At 54.8% G+C, this 22,624-nt stretch overlaps 6 protein-coding genes across 6 annotated transcripts; 4 read left to right on the top strand and 2 right to left on the bottom strand.

Moving 5' to 3' along the window:
- Window positions 1-1,468: 1,468 nt before the first annotated feature.
- Window positions 1,469-2,412, top strand: JCM15063_005984 (uncharacterized protein; the record flags this gene model as incomplete). Its single annotated transcript, XM_076676740.1, has 6 exons — window positions 1,469-1,564; window positions 1,641-1,676; window positions 1,752-1,818; window positions 1,892-1,981; window positions 2,072-2,232; window positions 2,299-2,412. The coding sequence occupies 6 exons, from the start codon at window positions 1,469-1,471 to the stop codon at window positions 2,410-2,412; spliced, it is 564 nt and encodes a 187-aa protein (XP_076536199.1).
- Window positions 2,413-2,573: 161 nt separating this feature from the next.
- RPO26 (DNA-directed RNA polymerase core subunit RPO26) lies at window positions 2,574-3,547 on the bottom strand (the record flags this gene model as incomplete). The annotated part of the gene is made up of 4 exons (XM_076676739.1): window positions 2,574-2,733; window positions 2,812-3,011; window positions 3,399-3,417; window positions 3,513-3,547. 4 exons carry the CDS (start codon window positions 3,545-3,547, stop codon window positions 2,574-2,576), a joined length of 414 nt encoding a protein of 137 aa, XP_076536198.1.
- Window positions 3,548-3,993: 446 nt separating this feature from the next.
- JCM15063_005982 (uncharacterized protein) lies at window positions 3,994-10,315 on the top strand (the record flags this gene model as incomplete). Its single annotated transcript, XM_076676738.1, has 20 exons — window positions 3,994-4,023; window positions 4,151-4,178; window positions 4,252-4,396; window positions 4,497-4,621; window positions 4,687-4,704; window positions 4,785-4,909; window positions 4,981-5,008; window positions 5,080-5,225; window positions 5,311-5,628; window positions 5,708-5,817; window positions 5,886-6,303; window positions 6,376-6,430; window positions 6,498-6,703; window positions 6,775-6,836; window positions 6,910-9,550; window positions 9,615-9,742; window positions 9,807-10,002; window positions 10,074-10,111; window positions 10,175-10,224; window positions 10,290-10,315. 20 exons carry the CDS (start codon window positions 3,994-3,996, stop codon window positions 10,313-10,315), a joined length of 4,893 nt encoding a protein of 1,630 aa, XP_076536197.1.
- Window positions 10,316-10,533: 218 nt separating this feature from the next.
- On the bottom strand, window positions 10,534-16,197 carry JCM15063_005981 (uncharacterized protein; the record flags this gene model as incomplete). Its single annotated transcript, XM_076676737.1, has 12 exons — window positions 10,534-10,748; window positions 10,814-10,955; window positions 11,014-11,045; window positions 11,113-11,196; window positions 11,260-11,286; window positions 11,354-11,552; window positions 11,610-11,715; window positions 11,780-11,873; window positions 11,930-13,324; window positions 13,386-13,469; window positions 14,326-15,579; window positions 15,648-16,197. 12 exons carry the CDS (start codon window positions 16,195-16,197, stop codon window positions 10,534-10,536), a joined length of 4,182 nt encoding a protein of 1,393 aa, XP_076536196.1.
- Window positions 16,198-17,879: 1,682 nt separating this feature from the next.
- Window positions 17,880-20,720, top strand: RIM101 (alkaline-responsive transcriptional regulator RIM101; the record flags this gene model as incomplete). The annotated part of the gene is made up of 4 exons (XM_076676736.1): window positions 17,880-17,988; window positions 18,054-18,181; window positions 18,269-19,271; window positions 19,333-20,720. 4 exons carry the CDS (start codon window positions 17,880-17,882, stop codon window positions 20,718-20,720), a joined length of 2,628 nt encoding a protein of 875 aa, XP_076536195.1.
- Window positions 20,721-21,628: 908 nt separating this feature from the next.
- On the top strand, window positions 21,629-22,523 carry CSL4 (exosome non-catalytic core subunit CSL4; the record flags this gene model as incomplete). The annotated part of the gene is made up of 6 exons (XM_076676735.1): window positions 21,629-21,766; window positions 21,828-21,884; window positions 21,959-22,099; window positions 22,169-22,213; window positions 22,276-22,300; window positions 22,375-22,523. 6 exons carry the CDS (start codon window positions 21,629-21,631, stop codon window positions 22,521-22,523), a joined length of 555 nt encoding a protein of 184 aa, XP_076536194.1.
- Window positions 22,524-22,624: the final 101 nt, after the last annotated feature.

Below are 22,624 nucleotides of genomic sequence, written 5' to 3'. Positions count from 1 at the left end.
GCTCAACTTGGTCTCGCCGATCGGGCTCCTCATGAGACGGAGCTGCACTCGTAAAACTTGAATTCTGCTTGCAAAGGTCTCATTCTACTTCACGTGACTCTCCTCGCTCGAGCGCTCTCACCCGCCACGATGCTATTGGCTTGCTCCTGATCGCTCGAACCTTGTTGGCCATCAACCCGTCGAGTATTTTTCGCTCTATGTCTATCGCAAGGCGTGAAGTTCGAACCTTGTGAATCGTGCAAGCTGTTCCCTTCAGTCGCGAGGGCGTGTCGCTTCCCTGCCTCCCCTCGCTCGTTAGATCCACTTGGCTCGCCAAGCTGACGGCTGAGATGTGCTTCACGATCGTCTTCGTACCGAACGACGGAGAGGTGTTGATGTTCCCGCCGCGGTCTTTTGCAAGCGCCACGGTTGACGCCTCCTTCGATCGGGATGAAAGAAATCGTAAAAGACATTCCAGTCGTCATCTTGGCGAGCCGACTGCCGAGCCGAACGAAATTAGGCAGGGAAGCGACTCGGTTATTGATATATGTCAGTTGCCTCCCTATTTCTCACTGCCCTTGAGCCGACCATGGCCAGGCTGGCAGTATCCAATTACCGACACTCGTGAGTCTTCTCTCTGATGCTGCCTTTCCTCAGGCGCGAAAGCACTTCGTGGGAGAGCGAGAAACAACGACTACTGCGAGCCTGAGTCTGGAGATGGGAAGCAGCAAACGTTGTGACAAGCGAAAGAAGGACGAGAGAAATAAGTCAGTTACGGCCGCGACAAAATTGACAGCGATGGCAGAGGTAGAACGATGTCGATGATGACGATGACAGTAGATATGCCAGCCGGGGGCAGGGGAGCAGGGTAAAGACAGCGAGAGAGAGAAGACTCACGAGTGTCGGTAATTGGATACTGCCAGCCTGGCCATGGTCGGCTCAAGGGCAGTGAGAGATAGGGAGGCAAGAATAGAATCGCCATCGATCAGCTTTCTCATCTTCCCCTGACTCCTGTTTGTCCGTCGCCGAGTCATGGAGAGACAGGGGCGAACGTTCGCGAACGAGAGGTTCGTGCAAATACGCTATTGACATTCGTCGCTCCCGCAGCTTACAGCTTCCTCCCACCTCGAGCTGACCACTTGCCCGTTCGCTCTCGACGCCAATAGTAGTTTGCGGTCGAGACGAGGAGCCTTGAACTCGAAACAATTCGATACAGGGCCTGCGAAGAATTGAGAAGGACAAGCGCATTTCGTGATCCACCTGTCGCGAACGTGAACCCGTGACCACCGCTGACCCAAGCTTCCTCCCCTCCAATCAAGAAGGCTCATAACCCGAATATGCTCGATTACACAGAATATTCTTAGTGAGGTAGTAGATAACTGATATGAATTACTTTCTTCAATTGCAATGGTTTCCAGCCCTAATTGAGACACGCGTGCGCGCGCGTGTACATCGTTGGCTAAACTCACGCTTCCCACGTCCACTCACGATGCTCGGACTGGGACGACCATCAGCAGAATCCAACTCGAAGGCTTCGACTAGGCACCCGAGGCAATCGAGCGGTGCTGCTTACGCTGTGTTCGATGTACGCACCGATCAGCTCTCGTACCGCTTGTACCCCTGCTCAGGCGCCGACTTGGCTGACCATGTGGTGATCACAGGCTAAGCAGATCCAGACCTTCAAAGAAGCTTTCAACGTAAGTCCAGCAGTGTCACCGGATACTCGGAACGAGACCGTTCACTCAACTTGTGACTTCCCTCGCTGCTTCTAGTTGATCGATCAAGACAGTGATGGCTTCATCACCGAGACTGACTTGAAGGGCCTGCTTTCGTCGCTTGGTCAGTTGCACGAGCTCGATGCGATTGGAATCGTCCTTCGCTGAACCGTACCTCCCTTTTCCTTATGCATTAGGTCAAACCCCATCTCCTTCTACAATCAAAGCGCTCTTGTCGTCAGCGTCCGGAGACGGAGTACTGCCAGATGGCAAATTAAATTTCACCAGTGAGAACCGGATCCTTTTGACGTTATCGACCCTCGTTTCCAACCTTGCTCATGATTCTTGTTTTTCGACTGTGACCCTGTTGCCCCCAGCTTTCGTGACCTTGATGTCGAATCACCTCTCGACTCTCGACCCGGAACCGGACCTGCTCGAGGCCTTCGCATCGTTTGACGAACACAACACTGGATTCGTCAAGAGCACGGTCTTGCGGGAATGGCTCACTTCAAGTGGAGATCGTATGAGTCCGGAAGAGGTGCGAGAGAACGTTGGCAGGAGTCGTGTAACATGGCAACTGACCCGTCGCCGATTTGAGTTACAGGTTGATCGACTGTTGCATGCCCCTTTTGTCGATCGACACGGCAACTTCAACTATAGGTTGTTCTGTGAAACGCTGAGGGTGACAGAAGGGGACGAGGAAGGATTGCCCTTCTGATCTTTTCTCTCCTACAACCTCCTGAACAGACACTGTTTTCTCTCTCCCCTTGTAATGTGTGAACTGTTGTTACAAAACCTCCCGTGGCGTCCAGGAGTTTGTCCCCGAGGCGAGACGGGGTGATCCCAACTTGGGAAATGCCTCGACGGGTTTCACGGCTTCTACTCGGTCAGGAGCTCGCTCACTAGCCAATCTTCGTACGAACCGTCTGGCAAAAACCTTCTCACGACGAGCGGGATCTTTTTTGCCGACAACTCCTTCTGCGCAATCACAAGTGGGTCGGACTCTCCTTCGAGTGGCACCAACACGGGCGCGTTCATCCTGGAAATTGAAAAAACGGATCAGTATCTCTCGTTTTCGTTTCGCAGCCAAAAGGACAGAGGGGTTTTTTCAACATACGAAATTTGTAGCGCCCTCGTTCCCAGAATCCTCGCTCGTTCGTACTTTGTCATGTAGGGCGTTGTCACTCGTTCCTTGTTGGCATGTTTCGGAGTGTGACCGTTCGCGGTTCCTCCCGATTCGACAATCTGATCCGCACCTTGCACTTCGTGTTGAGCCGATTCCAGGTACTCTTCAGCTGTTGACGGATCAAAGTTGTCCTAGACATAACGACGAGAATAACAGAATCAGCGAACTGCGATGAGGTCTCCGAGTCTTGCTTGTCCACCTCTGACACTGTCATCCCGATTCGCAGCTGTTTCGCTGTCCTTTGTTGCTGATCCTGTACGACTCCGAATGCACTGGTTTCCGCTTCTGGCAGAGGATCCATCGGTTCGGAGTTCATTCGTCGGACCCTCGAAACTTCCTCCTGGCACTGTGCTGAGCCTCGCGGATGCGCTGCCGATACGAGCGTATGAACTCGTCAACTGGTCCCATCTTGCACGCGATCAAGATTGCTCGACCGAGAAAGCTGTGCAGCTGGCTTCCTCTCTTGCCCAAGTCTGCGTCCCACGGAGAACGGCCGCATGAGGATCTTTTGTACGTACAAAGTTTCCCTCGTCGTAGCTGGCGAACAATAGGCGATCAGCTCAAGCGAGACGCGAGGTGCAGGAGGTGGAAAACGGTGAGGAAAAGGGAATCTCGAGAGAAGGTCAACTCACTCGTCGTTACCGTAGTTGGATCCTGCGTCGCTCATGCTGTACGATTCTCGTTGTCTTTGCTGAATCAAGAGAAGCTGAGCGGAGATTGAGGTGGTGAAAGCCTCACTGATCGCGAACTTGCTTGTTGAACGAGATCACGTTTCTCCCGGCCTGTTTCGCAGTCCGAGGCTGATCGTACTGCTACGAATACGAGACCGCAGTGAATCGCCCTCCAGTCTTCGACTCGGCTGGTCTCAGATAAGCGTAATATCGCTCTCCGGCAATATCGCTTCCCAGAACGCGGCATCATCGACATCTCCCGAGGATTCGACGCGACTTTGTACGCTCCCGAGTCGCTCCAGGGATTCGTGCGGCAGTCCGACCAAGGGCGGTTTGTGCTGCACCGTCCAACATTGGTGGCCGTCTCGTCGCGCTGTCTCGTGCTCGGCGCGATCCCTCAACCTCGTGTCGACTTGCCCAATTGAAGGCTTAGCGTTGCAACATGTCGGGCGCAGGCAACATCAAAGTAGTCGTAAGTGCATCTCGCCGTCCCGAGTGCCCCTGCCCTCTCGCTTTCTTTCCCGGTTCAACCCCCACTCGAACTCTCAGGCCTCTTCTCTCGTTCTTGACAACCCGCTGACCCTCATATTCCGTCGCAGGTACGATGTCGGCCTCTCAACTCTCGAGGTCAGTAGCTCTCTCGGGTGTAAGGGCACTGTTCAATGACTGAACCGAAGGGTTCTTACTCGGGTTCACGCAGAAATCGCTCGAGGTGCGAAAGGGCTTGTCCGAATGGAAGGCAACAACACGTACCTCGATCCACCTGAAATCACCAACACCAGTCAGGGTGCCAATCGAACGACTGAGAAGGAAACGAAATCATTCGCGTTCGACAAATCCTACTGGTACGAATGACCAACCCTGCCACATCCTCCTTCCCTCGTCCTGCATTCTACCTACCGCGAATCTGATCTAAAACTCTCGACTTTGTGTGTGTTCCGAAAGGTCGGCTTGCGCCAAAGATGAACCGGGGTACGCTTCGCAGGAGACCCTCTATGAAGATCTTGGCAAAGACTTGCTCGATCACTCGTTCCAAGGGTTCAACACTTGCATTTTCGCTTGCAAGTCCCGTATTTTGCTTGTCGCAATGATTCTGTTTTGCGACTGACTCTCGTTCGTGTCGACGCCCCATCAGACGGCCAAACTGGTTCTGGTCAGATTCGTCTCTCGGAGATGCAGAAATCGCCAACTTTTTATGCAAGGCTAACCTGGTTCTCTTGTTTCGCGCAACAGGAAAATCGTACTCCATGATGGGGTACGGTTCAGACAGAGGTATCATCCCGTTGATCTGCGAAGCGTTGTTTGAGCGCATTCAGGCAGCCGAAGCGAAACAGGACGGATTAAAATTCACAGTCGAGGCAAGGGGGCTTTCGCCTGCATTACCCTCCCTCATTTCAGCGCGAAAAGCTGATGTGCCGAAACCCTCTAGGTATCGTATACGGAGATCTATCAAGAAAGTGAGTACCAACAAGATCCTTGGACCGCCTTTCTCGCTCCTAGCTCATTCTCCTTTACTCGCGATGACCAGAGGTTCGAGATCTTCTCAACCCATCGAACAAGGGTACTCTCAAAGTCCGAGAACATCCGACATTGGGTCCATACGTCGAGAACTTGAGCAAATGTGCCGTCGTCAACTTTCAAGACATTGAACATCTCATGGATGAAGGAACCAAGGTGAATCGCCACGACCTCATCCTCTCATCCGCTTGTGTAACGTGTGCTCACGAGAGAAAACCCCTGCTTTCATGTTCTTCTCCAGGCTCGAACCGTCGCGGCAACCAACATGAACGAAACCTCTTCACGATCTCACGCGGTGTTCACCCTGCTTCTGACTCAGAAACGACACGATCCGGCCACCGACATGGTTGGAGAGAAAGTTTCGAGAATCTCGCTCGTCGACCTCGCAGGAAGTGAGCGGGCAAACTCGACCGGAGCGACCGGAGTCAGGTTGAAGGAAGGTGCTCTCATCAACAAGAGTTTGACGACTCTCGGAAGAGTCATTGCAGCACTTGCGGCAGCGAGTGGGGGAACGAAAGAAGCGAAACGAGCAGCTGAAAAAGTCCCTTACCGCGATTCGGTCAGTCGATTTCCTCCCCCCTTTGCGAATTCATCAAGACGAGTGCAGCTCACGCGTTGAATTCGCTTGCCTGATTCAGGTTTTGACATGGCTGCTCAAGGACTCGCTTGGAGGAAATTCGAAAACTGCCATGATCGCCGCCATCTCGCCTGCGGATTACGAAGAGACGTTGTCAACCTTGCGTTATGCGTCAGTTGATCGACTATTCTTCTCGAGACGCGAGACATGCGGGACTGATGAAATATCTGCGTGATCAGCGATCAAGCGAAAAAGATCAAGAACAAGGCAGTTGTCAACGAAGATCCCAATGCCAAACTCATTCGCGAACTCAAAGAAGAACTGCAGACGTTGCGACAACGCATGGCTCTCCCTTCTCCTGGACTTGGAACAAATGGATCCCCCTCTTTACCGGGCGAGTCGACCTGGGATACGACGCTACCTCCCGAGAAGCAAATGGTTCAGTACAAGACTTCTTCCGGTGAGGTGAAAACGATCAGTAAAGCCGAACTACAGGACCAGTTGGAGGCAAGTGAGAAGTTGATGGCGAGCGTGACCGAGACGTGGGAACAAAAGTTGGAAAAGACGAAAGAGGTGCAGAAGGAGAGGGAGAAGGCACTCGAGAGTTTGGGAATCACGATCGAGAAGAACCTGCTAGGAGTACACACTCCGAAAAAAGTATACTTCTGGTTACCTCTAGTCACGTTCAGCTGGCATTACATGCGATACTGATGGTTGCCGCTGGAGCAGATGCCACATCTCGTCAACTTGAACGAAGATCCTCTCATGTCGGAGTGTCTGATCTGTACGGTTTTCCTTCGATCGAATCCGTCACCTGCGTTTCGCTAACAACTCTCTCTCGCTCTATACAGATCAAATCAAGTCTGGCCAAACAACAGTTGGCAACTCGGAATCTTCGAAACCTGCCGACATCAAGCTCTCCGGCCCCAGCATTCTTCCGGAGCACTGCTACTTTGAATGTCGGACGAACGAAGAGGACGGAACAGACGTCGTAACCCTGCACGCTGGACCGGGGAGTACGACCATGGTGAATGGACTCAGGATTCCTCCAGGCCAGGTAAGTCGGGAAACATTCAAATGACCCCACGTTTTATTTCCAATCTGACGTGGCTGCTTTACTCCTTGCAGCCGAAAGAACTCAGATCTGGCTTTCGGGTCATTCTAGGAGATTTTCACGTTTTTCGATTCAAGTGAGTCGTAGGCGCTGTATCTTTCTGCATCGTACTCGATTACTGACAGCTGTGCTATTGTACCCGTATAAAGTCATCCAGAAGAAGTACGAAAAGCTCGAGAAACAGCAAAACTCCGGTCACCCTTGCTTGCGAGCCCACACGATGACGCCGGAACCTCGTCGCCCCGCCTGCGCCCAGAATCTCCAATGCCAGCAGCAGGAGAGAACGCCGACTGGTCATATGCTCGTCGAGAAGCCGTTGTGGCTCGACTGAACGGCAAGGAAGTCAACCTCGACGCACTCAAGGACGAGGATTTGAACCAGCTGTATTCGAGTATCCTCAAGGTACGACATTCCAGAACGTCTTCGGTCGCGACGAGTACCGCGAGTGGAGATCGTCCAGAGAGCAGAATGAGCTTCCTCGACTCGGTAACGGAAGACATGGACGACGGAGAAGCTTCTTCCAGCGGAGCTGGCTCGAGACCGTTCTCGAGTGGAACTTGGACGACGGACCAAACGAGCGTTGCCGATTCGACTATGACCTTCAGCAATCTGCCAGATCTGTACGAGAAGCCGTTCGGGATCGACGGATTCGACAACTTTGCAGAGCGACTACCTTCGACGATCGAAACACCCGATTCTCCGCTCCTTCCGACCGACGACATCAAGGAGAAAGAAGAACTCGAGAAGAAAGAGATGGAAACTAGGCTCAAAAAGCTCGAAGTCAAGATGGAAACGCAAAGGAAACGCCTCGAAAAAATTCGGAAATCCACACCAGGATCCGTTGCGGCACAGTTCGATCAGTTGTTTGAAGACGAATACCCACCTCTCACGCCGGAACAAGCGAGGCTGGCGAAGAAGGTTCTTTTTAAATGGCGAAAGCTGCGGACGATCAAGATGGCGGAAGACGCGCTCTCGCAAGCTGTGATGCTCAAGGAGGCGAACGTACTTTCGCGCGAGCTCCAGAAAGGCGTTTCGTATCAATTCGCTGTGATCGAGCAAGAAGTACCCAAATCATGCATCGGACAGCTAGCAGGACTCGGTGACATCGAGGAGGACTCGGACCCTGCGCTAGCATCTTCCGCCAAGCCATGTATTGGTGTCAAGGTCCTCGATCGCAGACATCAGACCGTTACCCTATGGAGTCTGTCCAGACTCAGGCAACGCCTCGACTCGATGCGCAACCTGTACAAGTGGATCGACCAGCCTCAGTACGCGCAGCACTTCTCCCTCGACGATCCATTCTACGAATCGCCGCCCCCGCCTGAAGGGTTCTGCCTCGTCGGTTCGATTACCGTATCTCTTATTCCCCTCTTGCGCGGTCTTTCCTCGACTCAAACCGCACAAATCTTGTCACCTCACATCGCGGATCCCATCGGCAGCTGCCGCATCAGCATCCAATTTGAGAACGGTGCGCTCGGATCTTGCCTGGCAGAAGGTGTAACACTACCAATCAGGGTGACGGTCGATCAGGTTCGAGGCATCGACAAGACAGAGTTCGCCGCAGCGCATCTTCAGCTGTCCTCTTCCACCTTTTTTGGCAGTGCTTCATCCGAATCCGAAGATGAGGTCGTTGCCTCTCCCATTTGTGGATTCGCCTCTCCGGAACCGTCTCCGTTAACTCTCACCCATCTCTTCTCGATCACCGTAACGCCTGCGATGCTTGATTTCCTGCGCACGTCTTGCGGAATCATCAGCATCTTTGCCCGTCCACGTCTCGCTTACATCGACAAAGTTGAACGCTGGGACGAAGTTCGGGACAGCTGTTCAACATCGAAGCAAGTCAACGCAGCACCGGTTCGAGGAGGTGACCCTGTCAATGGCGATGTCACCCGCCGACCGGAGAACGACTTTATCCTCGAGCAGCATCACGATGTACTTGCGAAGATCGAGATCCGTGAACTTGGGGAGAAGGGAGACTATGTCCCGGTTCCTGTCGTCTCGACGAGCGCTCTGGATGGAAGCGCGTTTTTCTTGCGACAAGGCCTCCAGCGTCGTATCGTCCTCGAGCTCTCGCACAATTCTGGACGGGCATTCGACTGGAAAAAGATCTCAAGGGTCTCGTTAGGCAATATTCGCATGTTTGACGGTCGTGGGAGGATTCATGCGGCAACTTCAGTCGCCGACGCCGAGCTGCGTGGTATGGGCAACCCTCGTCCCCAATTCTCGAGCGATGGCAACTCCACATTGTCTTTCGCCAGCGCATGGGACAGCTCCATCCACGACTCGCCTCACCTCAATTGCAACACACCGGCTGGCGCACGAGCCCTCATGCGACTGTCATTCGAGGTGCAAGCTGCAGGCGTCTCTGCTTCGGTGCCTTTCCATCTCGATATCGCGGTGACGATCGCGTCTCGAGACGCTCGACCCCCGAGCAAGCTCTTCAACATGCTTACTTCAACACGACTCTCGTCACGTGTCACTGGTGTTTTCGCTGTACGACTCGCCCCATGTTCGACTCGAAGACCCGGAGAGCTCTGGCGGCTCGACACGGCCGAGACATTCGTGCGCGGCGAGGAAGCGCTGGCTGGGTGGAAACCTCGAGGTCTCAGCCTTGTTCGAGATCACGTAACAAGTCGGAAGAGTAGGACAACATTCGCAGATGTTGCAGCTACGGAAGCCATCTTGGAGGTCCTTGAAGGCTCTCTACCGTCGCCGAAAGCCGAACCCGAATCAGACAGATTGCACGCGATGATTTCGCTTTGGCAGAAGCGCTTTGGCTCGCCCGACGAGGTAATTCCGGAACCGAACGTCTACTTTCGCAGCTCTCGCTCACAAGCCATTATTGGTCTCGCAGATTTCCCTTGAGCGAGACAGCTCTTCTTCCGCACTTCTCGATCTCGCGTCTCCGACCGCTTCGCCCAGAATTGGTGGGCCTCCTGCTTCACCAAAATTGTCAGGTTCCACCACGCTCGTTCCGCGAATGTGAGCTTCCGACCGTTGTTCGGGTCGAATTTCTGAACACTGACGAGATGCACCCTCCGAGTAGTGAGACTGCTGCGAAGCGTGGCCCGCTTGCGCTCTTGCGCGATCCGACCAGCAACGAATGGCGCAAGTACTGGTTTGTTCTCAGAAGACCCTACCTCCATCTATACACCTCGTCAAAAGAAGTTGAAGAAGTTTCGATCGTCAACGTTGCGACTGTTCGGGTCGAGCAATCCCCCGAGATCGAACAAATGCTCGACGTAAGTAGACTGAATGCCGTTGTTCTCGTTCGGCGCAAGCTGTCTGACCACAAACATGTCTTGTCTCGCAGCGCAAGTATGCGTTCGCCATCTTTACTCACCAAAACAGGTTCGTAGATCAGTAGAGTCCCATAGGTCGGCACCTGTTATCTGACTGCCTCGATACTCGCAGCTACTTCTTCTCAGCGCCGAGCCTTCGCGACATGCTCGACTGGATGAAAGGTAATGCTTTCGCCAGAAACTTCTGGCTCACAGCTCGACTAATCAATTCGCTTGAACGCTTGCAGCTATCGATCCCTCGCTTGCAAATTGACTTGTCCTCCGCTAGTCCACCATCTTTACCCATTTTCTGCCTGCATGATACCTCGCTTGTGCTTATATCCCGCTTTGTCCACGTGTGCAAATTTCTCGATTCTCTTCGGATCGCAAACCCAGAACGAGAGCGAACCAAAGAGAGCGTGAGTTACGAGAAGGAAAAACAACAACGGAGTCGAGGAGTAGTAACAGCAAGAGAAAAAGATAAAAGAAGGCTCAGAGAGGACAAGGCAGGCGCGGATCCGGGTCCATCTCCTGTCCCGAACCGATCGGCGGTTTACTCCACTTGTCGGGAACCGCAACGAAGTACGTCTCCATGGATGCGAGAAACCGCTTGGCATACTCTGTAGGGGGGCACACCGTGACAGACGCGGCGTCGGCAGCGAGAGCTTTCTTGGCGGAATGTTCAATAACCTTAAGAGTGTTGAAGACTGTGAACAAGACCTGAGATTAGTCGCAAATACCTGGACCTTAGAGCGTAAGAATGGCACTTTACCTCCTAGCGTGTCGATCAGACCGACCACTAAAGTACATTGAGCGTCGTCAACTCCCACGAGAAGACTGAAGTCAATATTGCCGTTCGAGCTCAGGAACTCGACATCATTTGCGACGGAGTCAAGCAGCAACCGCCGCGAATGCTAAGATGGCAGTCGAGGGTTAGAGCCGGCTATAGCACAGACAAGCGAAACGACCCACTGGGTACAGCAAAAGCTGATTCCGAACCGAACCTGCCGTTCGAGATCGAGCGTCAGCTACTGCAACGCTGTGGCGCGATGATCAGGAAGGGAAGCCCACCCTCAAGCCAGTCACTGTCCCAGCCGGTCGAACCTTCTTTGACCTTTTCGCCCGGTTTCGGCTTTGCGACCCGACTCGCGATACCTGAGGGTAAACAAATTTTCAGCAAGATCCGCAAATATCAGATACTTGTGCAAGGATGAGCACCTTTGAGATCAAATTGGCGTGAAATGGCTGTCACAAGGAACGGGGAAGGTCAGTCAAGTGAGCGGGAGATCAAGTTGCGCTCGGACGAGCCTACTCTGCGAATGGAACAAATTGTCCATAACGATCATGTCTAGCTTTCTCTTTTCACCCGTTTCAAGGTTCTCAATCTTGATCGTATAGATCCCAAAGATCTTCGACAAGAGAGACGGTCGGTCTGCTTGCATCTGATAGTCGAGCAAACGGGGTGCGAAAGTGAGTAAAGACTCTAGTTCCGAATAACCAAACTTCGTGACCTATTCGAGATTAAATGATCAGCACGAATGTAGGTAATCAATCCCGAAGTGACTGACTAGCTCCTTTAGCATGAACCGCTGATTGCCGGTCATGAGGAAGGCAGCACTTGATTTTCCTCCACTCGGGTTGAGATCGCTGCAACGCGAGAGACTCTCAATGAAGCTGTAGCAACAATCGTCAGCCAGTCAGCGGGATCAAACATGAAAATCGACGAGATAAGGCGTACAGGCTCTCGGAAAGACCGCACTTGGCGCGCAGATCCTTGAACCGACCAGCAAAGTAAGCGGTGACCGAATGCTTGCTCTCGCCGTGTGAGATTTCTGTATGTCCGGATGAGTCAGCTGTAAGCGGAGAAGCGGATTTGTCCAAGACTCACTCAGCTTGATATGTTCACTGATGTAACAATGCTCGTCAGCTAGGCCAGCGCCAAGCTTGGGCGAGGCGCTGCCTGAACGCGAGCGCAGCGAGTCGAGACCGTGTCGCAAGCCATCGAAGAGACGGGAGCTGTTGGAACCGAGTTCGGTTGCTAGCGGAGCAAGCTGGTCCTCCCCGTCATCGTGATCCGCCGTGTTAGAAGTTCCCGCAATCGACCCCTCCTCGAGTTTGACCTCTGAGATCGAGCTCGAATTGGAGGATGCCGTCGAGTCGAGCGAGCTCGGTACTATTTTGGACCGAATAGTACCTGCAGCTGAGACCGAAGGTGTAAAGTGCGCCAGAACATCGTCATTGAGCGAGAGGGTTGTCGCCGAGGATCCTTCTCGACGGCTAGCGAGTCCCGAGATGATCGAAGGAACAGCTCGAGGACTCCGAGGCAGGGTTGATGGCGCATCTTTGGTCTTCAAGAAATCGTTCAAGACGGTATCTTTGACGACCCGCTTCTTGGAATCAAGCGTGAAGGAACCGTGCTCTGAAGTCGGCGTTGAAGGCCCGGTCATCTCGCCCGATTTCTTGCGCACGAGTTTTTGGAAGACGGATGCGGTGCCTCGAGGAGGCTTCTTAGATTTGGCGACCAGCTCGAACCGCTGAACGGAGCTGAAATTGGCAGACATGTCGTCTGCATCGAGAGCCTGTGGAGTCGCTTCGGGTTCGATAAAGGTGGGAATCGGGAGTCGGAGAAGGGAAGATTGGCGCGATTTTGGCACGAAGGAAGGAGTCGAGGGCGTGACACGCCGGGAAGAGGCCGCGGACGGTGAGCGGGACTCCTCCTTGAATTCTGGCGTGCTGAGAGCGACAGCCAGTACCGAGCTGAGCTCGCCGGGCCGGAGCAGGACATTCGATCCAATAGGTAGAGCGATGACTCCTTCGCGAAAGTAATTCGGCTCGACAAAAGCCGGCGAGGCCAGGGTCTCCTCCTCGCCAAGTGCTTTCATGTGCTTCTTCTCCCACGCAGACATCCGTACTTTGAGAGCGGTCGCCGTCGTGTAGAATGTGCTGCGGCTCATGTTGAGCTCCTGGCTCAAGGTCTGATCGGCATGCCTCAAACAGACCCTTCGCTGCCCCTCGATGAACGTTCTGAGCAGACGCAGTTGGGCCAAGTCGTCTTGTTCGAGCTGTTCCTCCTGCAAAGCGCGCTCAATCGGGTTCGTGGGGCTGCTAGGTCGCGTTGTGGAGTCGATAATTGTGCGTTCAGAATCTGAACGAATGTGCTGCCTGCCGCCATCATCCTCAGTTGACGTCTCGTCCGCATTCACGCTTGGGGAGGGAATTGCGTTCTTCGTGAGTCTGACATACAGCGAGTCCACGTAGACCTGCAAGCTCTCGAAGAAAGAACCTAGGAGATGCGATGGATCAGTCTCGACAGGCTTCACTTCAAGCGGAAATTCTCAACGGACTGATCTCGTTCAAAAGGGTGCCGACTGCATCTGCAGAATTCGAAGCCTGGTCCTCGATCTCGGAAGGAATAACATCGGGATCCACTGCAGTCGGAAGACGTAGCTCGTATAGACTTTGGGCTTGAAGAACAGAACTTAGCGCAAGCAGCCGACGGAAAGGAAGAGAGCGGGACTGACGGGATAGACCCTCGCTTAAACTGCACGTGGCAACCTTGAGTGGCAAAGCATCTCACAAGGGCGGAGCGATCGGTTGAGGCGTGTTCGCAGAGCTCGGGAACCGGGATGAAATTGGGATCGTACAGCACCAGCTCGACGAATTTGGCGAATGAGAAAGATCCGGTAATGCTCGAGACCAAAGTTGGCGGAGTTGTCGCTAGGCAGTTTTGGCAAGAATACCATTGCAGCAGTGCATCTGCTGTAGTCGTGCCTGCGGGGTTTGTCGGCGCGATTGAGGATTCGGTTGCAGACTCCATGACGGAGACTTCAATTTTTTCGTTATGATGCAGGAGATACAAGATGTGTTCTGAATTTGATCGGGAGCAGCGGGGGCATTGGTCATGTTGGCGGAGAATCAGGCGCCGAATGAAGCCATCGAGCGAGATGTCGGAAGAATCGTGGTAGCGAAAATTGAGCCACCGGAAGGGCTCGCACGGTGCGATTGCGGCGCTTGCATCCTTGAGAGCCACTTGAACCAAGAACTGCATCCTATTGCGCAAGCGAGCATGATCAGTACTTCCACTCCTGCACGATGCGGGAGCGAATCAAGCTGACGCTTGATGGCGGATCATGCCCTCTGCAATACTCAGGGAATCAGCTGAAAATCTTATAGGTCGTTTGGAAGGAAAGAAACCGGAGCTACCGAGTGAAGAGTTATTGGTCATTAGGCTCGCAAGGCCGGCTTTGGCATCGAGACCGATCCGAAAGGCCGTCGATGCGTTACTTGTTCTTTTTTCTTCAGCAGCAAGTGAGACCTTGTCCCTCTCGTGCGCGAAGCCTCCGGCAAAGTTGAGGGCAAGACTGTGTGAGGATGGCAGTGCGTGTGCTCTCTGCAAAGCACTCGGTCTCATCGAGCTGAAGTAGCCGGGGACTAAGCATTCTGCCTTCTCCGCTTCGTCGAGTAAGGGCGAAGGAGACGGAGGAGTCGAGGGCAGCTGACTTGGACTCGGCGAAGGCGGAACGAGCGAAGCCTCAAGCTCTTGTTGTCGCAGGCGAAAGAGCAGATGCGGAGGGGGGTACAGCACGTCGGGGGATGTCGAGAGAATGAATTTTGACAAGTCTTCAATCACCTTCTCGAAACGCTTCGGCGGCTGATTCTCTTCCTCGAGCGTGACCTCGGTCCCCGTCGTCGATCCATTATCTTTGAGCACGAATGTATCGCTGTCGGCTCTGTGCCTGTTTCCGTTGGTCGACCATGGTGATTGCCATGAAGCAGGCTTGAGGCTGAGGCCCACAATCTGTAGGCCGAGAGCACCGACGTCTCCCGGTATCTTCTGTCGCTGCAGAGTCCGCGGTGACCCCAAGCTTTCTGGAAGCTCTGTTGATGCAACATCGGGTCTCGAATGGCTGATCTTGCCGCGCAGCTGATCTCGCAGACCTCGGAGTTTGCCAGACACTCTTGAGCGTTTGCGATCGCTCGAAGGCGAATGAGCCGGAGAGGTACCAGGAGAAGTTGTCGGGGAGTCTTGACCGCTAGAGGTAGTGCGGATTGTGACAGGAGATTGGCCGTTCGAGCTCACAGTCGAGCTGCGGCGAAGCGCACGGTTCGGCTTGAACGCCTGGGGAAGTTGAGCTCGCGGGTTGACGAGTCGCATCCAAGCAAGAACGCCGCCATTCGAGAAGCTTGACCTCCATGAGCGTTTCGTATGCGCCCAATCGTCATCTGGTTCGTCTTCGTCAAATTTGTATGCCCCCGGGAGATCCAGATTCGTAATGCTAAGGTCGGGGTCTCCTTCGGCCGGCTCGACGGGAGCAAGACTTGGGACACAGTCCGCCTCTCTTGGTGAGGATGATGGTGAAGGCGTGTGACGAGGGCAGGACAGCTCGTCCAGCAGCACTGCTTCGAGCAGAAGACAGATGACGGTGAAAGCGAGTGTCTCGAGGATCCGCTCGAGACGAGGCAAGCTTTTCCTCGTCGCCGTGATGTCGAATGTACCTCCCAGCTGCTCCACAAGCTTCAGATCGGCGGGTGTGAGATCTATAAATTCGGATATGCGAAATTAGCGGGATCGCGCATCCATAGTTTGTATGGGCAGAGTGGCGAACCGATAGTTTCGCGACCGAACAGACGGGTACCCTCGAATAGATCAGGTGCGAATGAGAGTCCAAAAGAGGTACCGCCTGCTTGGACAGCTGCGAGCGTTGTCTCGACCGTTCGAACTCGGAGGGAAAGTATCGGCACCTTGACCAGGGAATCGATTTCGAGCCACGCCTCGTCGTCGCCAAATGCAGAGTTTATCGAAGTATCGTGCGAATGGCCCGGGCTTGTTGAAGATTCGCCATTTTTCTCGTCTGGAGATGGTCGTTCGTCCTCGTCGGCGGAGAGCAACATGGCGGCATTCCGCCACACTTCTCTCTGATTCGCCTCCGTGTAGCCCGTCTCCTCTGACTGTAACCACCATCCGCCCATGGACGAGTGGGACCGCTGTTCCTCTCCCGATCGCGGCTGACTCGCGGGACCGCGATGAGCCAGGTCGAGAGCAGCTTTAGTTTGTGCCAGACTCGAAGCCGCGAGTTGAGCAAGGACGTCGCCCTGCAGATAGCGCTCGAGTTGCCTCAACGTGTCGACGAGAGGATCCTGCTTGCCAACGATCATTCAACACGACCTCGAGTTTGGCCTCTTGACATCGCGTTACGTAGCTGACGCACCTTGTACACCTCGACAGATACTTTTGAGCACGTCAGAAGCTGCTCGCATAGCTTGTCGACGTGTTGCCAGCTTGCTGTATCGAGATTCGGCGGAGTGCGACTGGGTGATGATGCGCGCGACTGGGATGCGGTCATCGCGCTCGGCGTAGCAGGCAGAGCTGTAGCTGAGTCGTTAGTGACGGACGCAGCTTGACTCATAGTGGCATGAGCGCAGGCGCGTGCTGGAAGAGGAGAGACGGTTCGAAGTGGGGCGCGCGTTCGCCGGTGTTGCACAGCCTGCACGAGAGCTCAGTGCGGGAATTTCGCTCCTGCCGTGAGAAATCGGTACTGCTGCCTATTTTCGAAGAGCGACCAGGTGGTGTTGGAAGAGGTTGAACGTTGAACAGCGGGAAAATCGCGAGGGCAGTCGACTTGTTGCCGCGTCCAGGAATGGAAGCTGCGGCGTAGCCCCTGAGGCCATCGCTTGCCATCGCGTGTGTTTGGCAGGCTCCCGAAAAGGTCGGCACATCAAGTCATGCATGGATGTCTCAAGGGACGTAGTTTGTGAGTCCTCCTGTTGGGCGCACGCGCATGCGCAGGGGCCGCGTTCTCCGGTGTCAAGAACGTCGACCCTTCAAAAGGTCTCGCGACTGCAGCTTGGGCGAGCCTCTGACTTCTAATGTGCAACTGGCCACGTCTTTGCCGAGGACTCCATGCCCGACGATTTGTGGCGCCCGCCACACTGCTTCGTTTGACCGTCCTGGCTTTCAATGGTTCCGGGCGACTAATGCGGGCGCTTACAATTTACAGAAGTTCTAACCTCACATTTGCCTTTCACCGATTGGACAAAGCGTAGTCGTATTGGAGTGACTTGAGCTCTTGCCCTCAATTGGTGCTTCTGAGCTCATCTGCAATCTTTGTGTACGTTTTGCCCGTTGTTGCCTGGCAATCTTTCTGTAGCCCCCGAACTCAGAGATTGCTTCCCGCTGGCAATCTTTCTGTAGCCCATGTTCAGAAACTGCTTCCCGCGAGGGCGACATTCTGAATCTGCTTAGACTCTTCTAGCCAAAGTGACACGGCGGGTCCAGGCAGCGCGCATGCAAAGCGGCAACTAATTGTCCAGCAAGTCAACTAGGCGGATGTCAAACGAACCATATGGCCATGGGAATTGATTGGAAGGCGAGCGCACGAGGATAGACCGAATGAAGCTTGTTGCTCGACCAGAGGACAGTGCACTTTTTCACCGATCACACCAAATTCCGGTTACCAGGCTATCACCGCCAAGTGAGCTAAGGTCGACATCACGAACGAGGCTGCCGCGAATTGGTTCTCTTTCGTGCCGACGAAGACCAAGACTAGGCAATAAAGGGCAAGCAACGGATTTGAAAAATTGCGAAGGGTCCCAGACTTGAGAGTCTTGGCTCCGGCTTGGCTTGGCCGCCGAGAATCGCCCTCTCGCTCTTGCCCCTGCTGCCCTCCCCGACTACAGACTGCCATCTCATTTGCGACTGTTCTACACACTACACACAAGTTGACCTGCACGCTAGCCTCAAGACCGCAACCACCGTCAAGCAATCAGGCCGTGCCCCCCTCCGCCCTCCCCCCCTTTCCCGCTTGAGCGCTCCCCGCCTCTTCCCTATCGCGCCTCGGATGACGAAGAAGGAGGAGAACGCTGAGAACATCTGCCACTGGAATGCGTGCTTGACGCAGTACCCGTCGGCAGAAGAGCTGTTCAACCACGTTTGTTCGACGCACATCGGTGAGCTGCGCTCCTCTCGGAAAGGTCTTGGCAAATTTCCCGCTCACTTCGACAACTTCGATCAGGCCGCAAGAGCGCCGGTACCCTCTCGCTCGAGTGCCAGTGGACTGGCTGCCAAGCGAGAGCGTCCAAACGGGACCATCTCACGTCCCACTGCCGGGTGCACATTGCCCTCAAACCCCACGTTTGCTCGGTTCGTCCCGTTCTTGCTCACTCCGGTGCCGTTGCTGCATGCTTCCCCCTTTGGTGCAGTACTGACACGTGTACGTGGCGCCGACAGATCTGCACGAAAGCGTTCAAGCGTCCCCAGGATCTCAAGAAGCACGAAAAGATCCACACAGAGGAGCATCACGCTACGCACAAGCAAGCAAAGGCGATCATTGCACCCGTCAAGTCGACGACATCGAGTGTTGCCGACAAGCAAACCCCGGCGCCACAGCCGCCAACGTTTGGAATCGCATCCCATAATCAGCCTCTCCTGGCTCACCCCGACGCAAAGAGCCACCTACAGCAACAGCAACCCTACCCGTTCTCCTTTCCGACGATCGGATACCCGTACCCGTTCCTCCCGCAGGGTCAGGTCGGTGCGAACGGAATTCCGGCCCAATCCGTCGACCAACTCGCTCAGTTCATCGCGCTGCAGCAACAGCTCAATTCCCAAGCACAAGCTGCCGCCAGTCAAGGATACCCAGTTCCAGGCTTGACTGGCGTTCTCCCCCCCGGCTACCCGATACCGCTCGCTCAGAACCCTTACGGTCTCGCCGCCGGACCCGGCCTGTCGTTCGTCCCCCAGAATGTCTATCCCCTCGCGAACCACTATGCGTTCTCGGCCCCAGGGCAGCAACCTCCGCAGTATGCCCAAGTGCTTCCGCTGCAGCAGCAGAGTCAGCACCGCAACTCGAGCGTTTCGAGCGCGCCGCCCACGAGCGTAACTTCGACGCCCGCACCGAGCTCGCTCTATCCTTCGCTCTCCTCGAACCTGTTCCCAGCCCCAGCGGCTCTATCGTCAGTCAAAGCCGAGGATCACCCCTCTCCAGCCCAGTCCTACAAATCGCAATACTCCTCGATCTCGTCGCCCAGCGGAGTGCCGGCTCTCTCGCCGCCGTCTCTCTCGACCCCAGAGAATTCGTACTCACCCACTCCCGAGCTCGAGAACGACACATACAGTGCTCGCCGGGCCTACAGCGGTAACGCCGTTGCCGGCAAGAAACGAGGATTCGACGAGGCTGCCGAGCATTTCCTAGGAGATCTTCGGAACAAGCGGTTCCACGACCAGGACACTGGTATGTTCGTTCTATTTCTTGCGATACTGACTGAGCGCTGACACAACTTTGGACTCCCCAGTCAACGATCAACTCGATGCCTTGTCCACGTTCCTGCTTTCGCCCGAGATGGCGGGCCCTCCGGCTTTGACCCCTGGTCGCGATGACTCTTCGTCCTCAAGCGGCTCGGAGTACGGTCGTCACGAAGGCAGCTTTGATCGCGAAGAAGTCGACACGATCAACCAGCTACTTTTGTCTCTCGGGCAGTCCATCGACAGCGATCCTGCCGCGCTCCAATCGACGCAGACCGATACCGACCCGTATATGTTCTCTCACCACCCTGATCAGGCCCATATGGAGCCCTCGCTTGCATCGATGCAGCACAACCCTTCGTCGGCATCGCTCTACCCCGTTCTCCCGGGTCTTGCGAAGGGCGCGTCGAGTCTACCGTATCCCTACGGATCGACCCCGCACACCTATCCCACCGCGCCCAATCACGATCATTCCAACCTGCGCCTCGCCAAGCCTCCGAGCGCGCCCACAATCTCCAATGACTACCGGCAGACCCACTATCAGCACGTTGCGCGGCTGCAACGGGCAGCGCCTACCGAACCGGAGGCAATGGAGGTCGACGCGGAGATGGCGGAAGCCGCCGCGGCGCTCTTAATGGGCAAGAGCTCTGTTGCGCCCAAAGCCGCGACTGCCGCTGCACCGCGACCGAAACTGCCATCTCTCGCTATGGCAATTCAAAGCAGCCACGATGGACCGCAACTGGCTCCGATCACGACCGCTCTTTCGTCCTCTGCACCCCCCACCCTGCCTCACATCCGCGATCTTGTCTCCCTCTCGCCGCGGCGAGCATCGTTCAATGACACGCTTGATTCGCCCAGTAGCCCAACGACATCGAACGGTGCCGATTTTGCTTCCCCTCCACCGCCGTTTCGATCGATGTATCCGTCTCTCGCGTCGACGCCGTCGACCACCTCATCTTCCACACCGAGTCGACCCCTGTCTGCTGGGGGCGTCGAGCGACTCACGCATCGCGTGCACAAGATGCGCTTGCCCTCCACGTCGTCCGAGACTTCGACGGACCACACCGAGACCGGCTCGCTGCTCGATACCGAGGATCTCTCTGCTTCTTCCGACGAGGACGACGAAGACCACCCGAACGCTCGGTTCAAAAAGAGTCGCATCATGGCGTCGCCCGAATCGATGACCATCACTGAGGTCAAGGAAGAACCCGAGGACGAGGAGGAGGATGTCAAGCCGGACCTCGATCTCGAAGAATCGGCCGCAGAGCGCCGTGACGTCGAGGAGCGGAGGAAGATTGCCGAGAAGCGCAAGGCAACGATCGCGTACCTCGTTGGTTACGTCAATGCCAAGTACCGCGCCGCCCTTGCCAAACGCAGCGTCGTGGATCTTCGGAAAGCGATCAGACCCACATCTCCGTTGTGTCAAGTCGAGGCTTGAAGCGCATCCTTACATCTCCACAGTCATATCCTCACCTGTTTGGCCCAATCTCCTTCGTTCTTCTAGCGTGTCCATATTGTTAGCCTCTTTCTGTTCCTCATGTGCCCCTGCCTTTTCTGATTTACCTAGTAGTCTGTTGCCAAGCCTGTACCCTTTCTCGAATATTTCATGTCTCGCTTGCACTGTGTCCATTTATTCGTCATCAGTACATCCTAGATCCTGTGACGCTGCAACTCAGAATGAGGTCAACCTCCAAACCAGGCGAGAGCGTTTCGGACCGATCAATTTGTCTCGCCATGGAATGCACCAAGATCTGACGCCTCGATACATCAAGAAGCCTGACTGCGAGCTATCCACGAATGTCTGCCCACGACCTGGATGGCCTCAGAAAAGCTAATGGTCAGACCATTGACAGAATCGAGCATCCGGTCTCATGTCGAGGGTCATTCGGTCTCTCCGAGAAGTAGATGTATATATACACGTCTTCATGTAGATTGCATGGTTTCCTCTACTCTTAGGCCCTGGAGAAGAGAGAGAGGACAAAGTTGTACGCAAACGGAGCTGGAACAGAGAGAATCGTCAATTCGAAAGACACGAGAGGCGGGTCGGAGCAAAGAGTACCGCGGCGAACGTACTTGCTCGGAGAAGTCCACAGGTGATGAGGAACGACTGGAACGTCCTGCGCGAGATTTGACGAGCGAGTGCAAGTTGAGCAGGAGAGGGTTGTCCAGCGCCTAGTAGTAGTCCAGATCCAGTCTCGAGAGTCAGCGAATACGTTGCATGGTCTGATCATAACTCTTGTGCGTACCGGCAAACATGATGTAATCGAGTGGTGAATTGGGTCGAAAGAAACGAACGGCCGATCAACTCTCATCTCGCTTGACCTCTTTCTCAACCCATACCGGAACATGGCCGATCTTGTCATTCCCGGACAACCACTAGCAGTTACTGCAGGATCTGCAGGCAGTCAACCGGCACCTGGGACGTTCGTTCGCGGCGGCAAAGTGTATGCCTCGAGAGTTGGACGGCTCTCGACTCAGGGACCAGTGAGTCCAAACGTTCAAGAGCATTGCGATCGAGCTCACAAATCATGTCGGATTGACACAGGATGCGAGCGTGCAAGGCAAGGACGATACTCAAGCGATTCCCGAACCAAACTCGACGGTTCAGTCTCCCTTTTCGCTCGCTACCAACCTTGCAGCATTTAGCTGACTGCCATCGATTTCCGTTGCGATCAGGTCATTGGAACCGTGTCGAGGATCACCCGACAAGCGGCAACCTTGTCTCTGCTGACGGTTGATGGTCGTCCTTGTCGACCAGACTTTGCTGGAGTGATCCGTAGCCAAGACGTGCGGCAGACTGCCAAGGATTCGGTCAAGGCGAGTCTTCTGAAGCCTATGAAGCGCCGGGACTGTCTATACTGACGGCAAGCACGCGCTGTTATACAGATGTGGAGCTGTTTCCGCCCCGGAGACGTCGTGAGAGCCAAAGTTGTGAGTTTCGCTCGGGCTATCCTCATCAAGAGAGTTCTCGAACGACGATATCTTGCATTCAGATCTCTCTCGGCGATGCTCGATCATGTAAGGCGCGACAGGTACTCCGCGATCCGAAAGACGGTGCACTGACCGGTCTCTCGCTGGATTGCCCCTTCCAGACTTTCTGTCTACGGCTGCCAACTCGCTCGGCGTGCTGTTTGCGATCTCGAGTACGACGGGTCAAGCGCTTGAAGCGATCAGCTGGGAAGAAATGAAGGATCCGACGACAGGCGAAACCGAAGGGCGCAAAGTCGCAGCGCCGGAATAGAAACCCTGTAGACTTGTCAAGGTTCTTGACTCGTGTAGATCATTGTTGTATCGAATACAGAATCCTCGTGCCAGAGCAGTCCCTGATGTACGCGCGCAATG

The sequence above is a fragment of the Sporobolomyces koalae genome (assembly GCF_050403365.1).
Source record: "Sporobolomyces koalae JCM15063 DNA, S_koalae_JCM15063T_v1_ctg5, whole genome shotgun sequence".
NCBI classification, from domain to species: domain Eukaryota; kingdom Fungi; phylum Basidiomycota; class Microbotryomycetes; order Sporidiobolales; family Sporidiobolaceae; genus Sporobolomyces; species Sporobolomyces koalae.
This window is presented reverse-complemented; position numbering and strand designations above follow the sequence as displayed.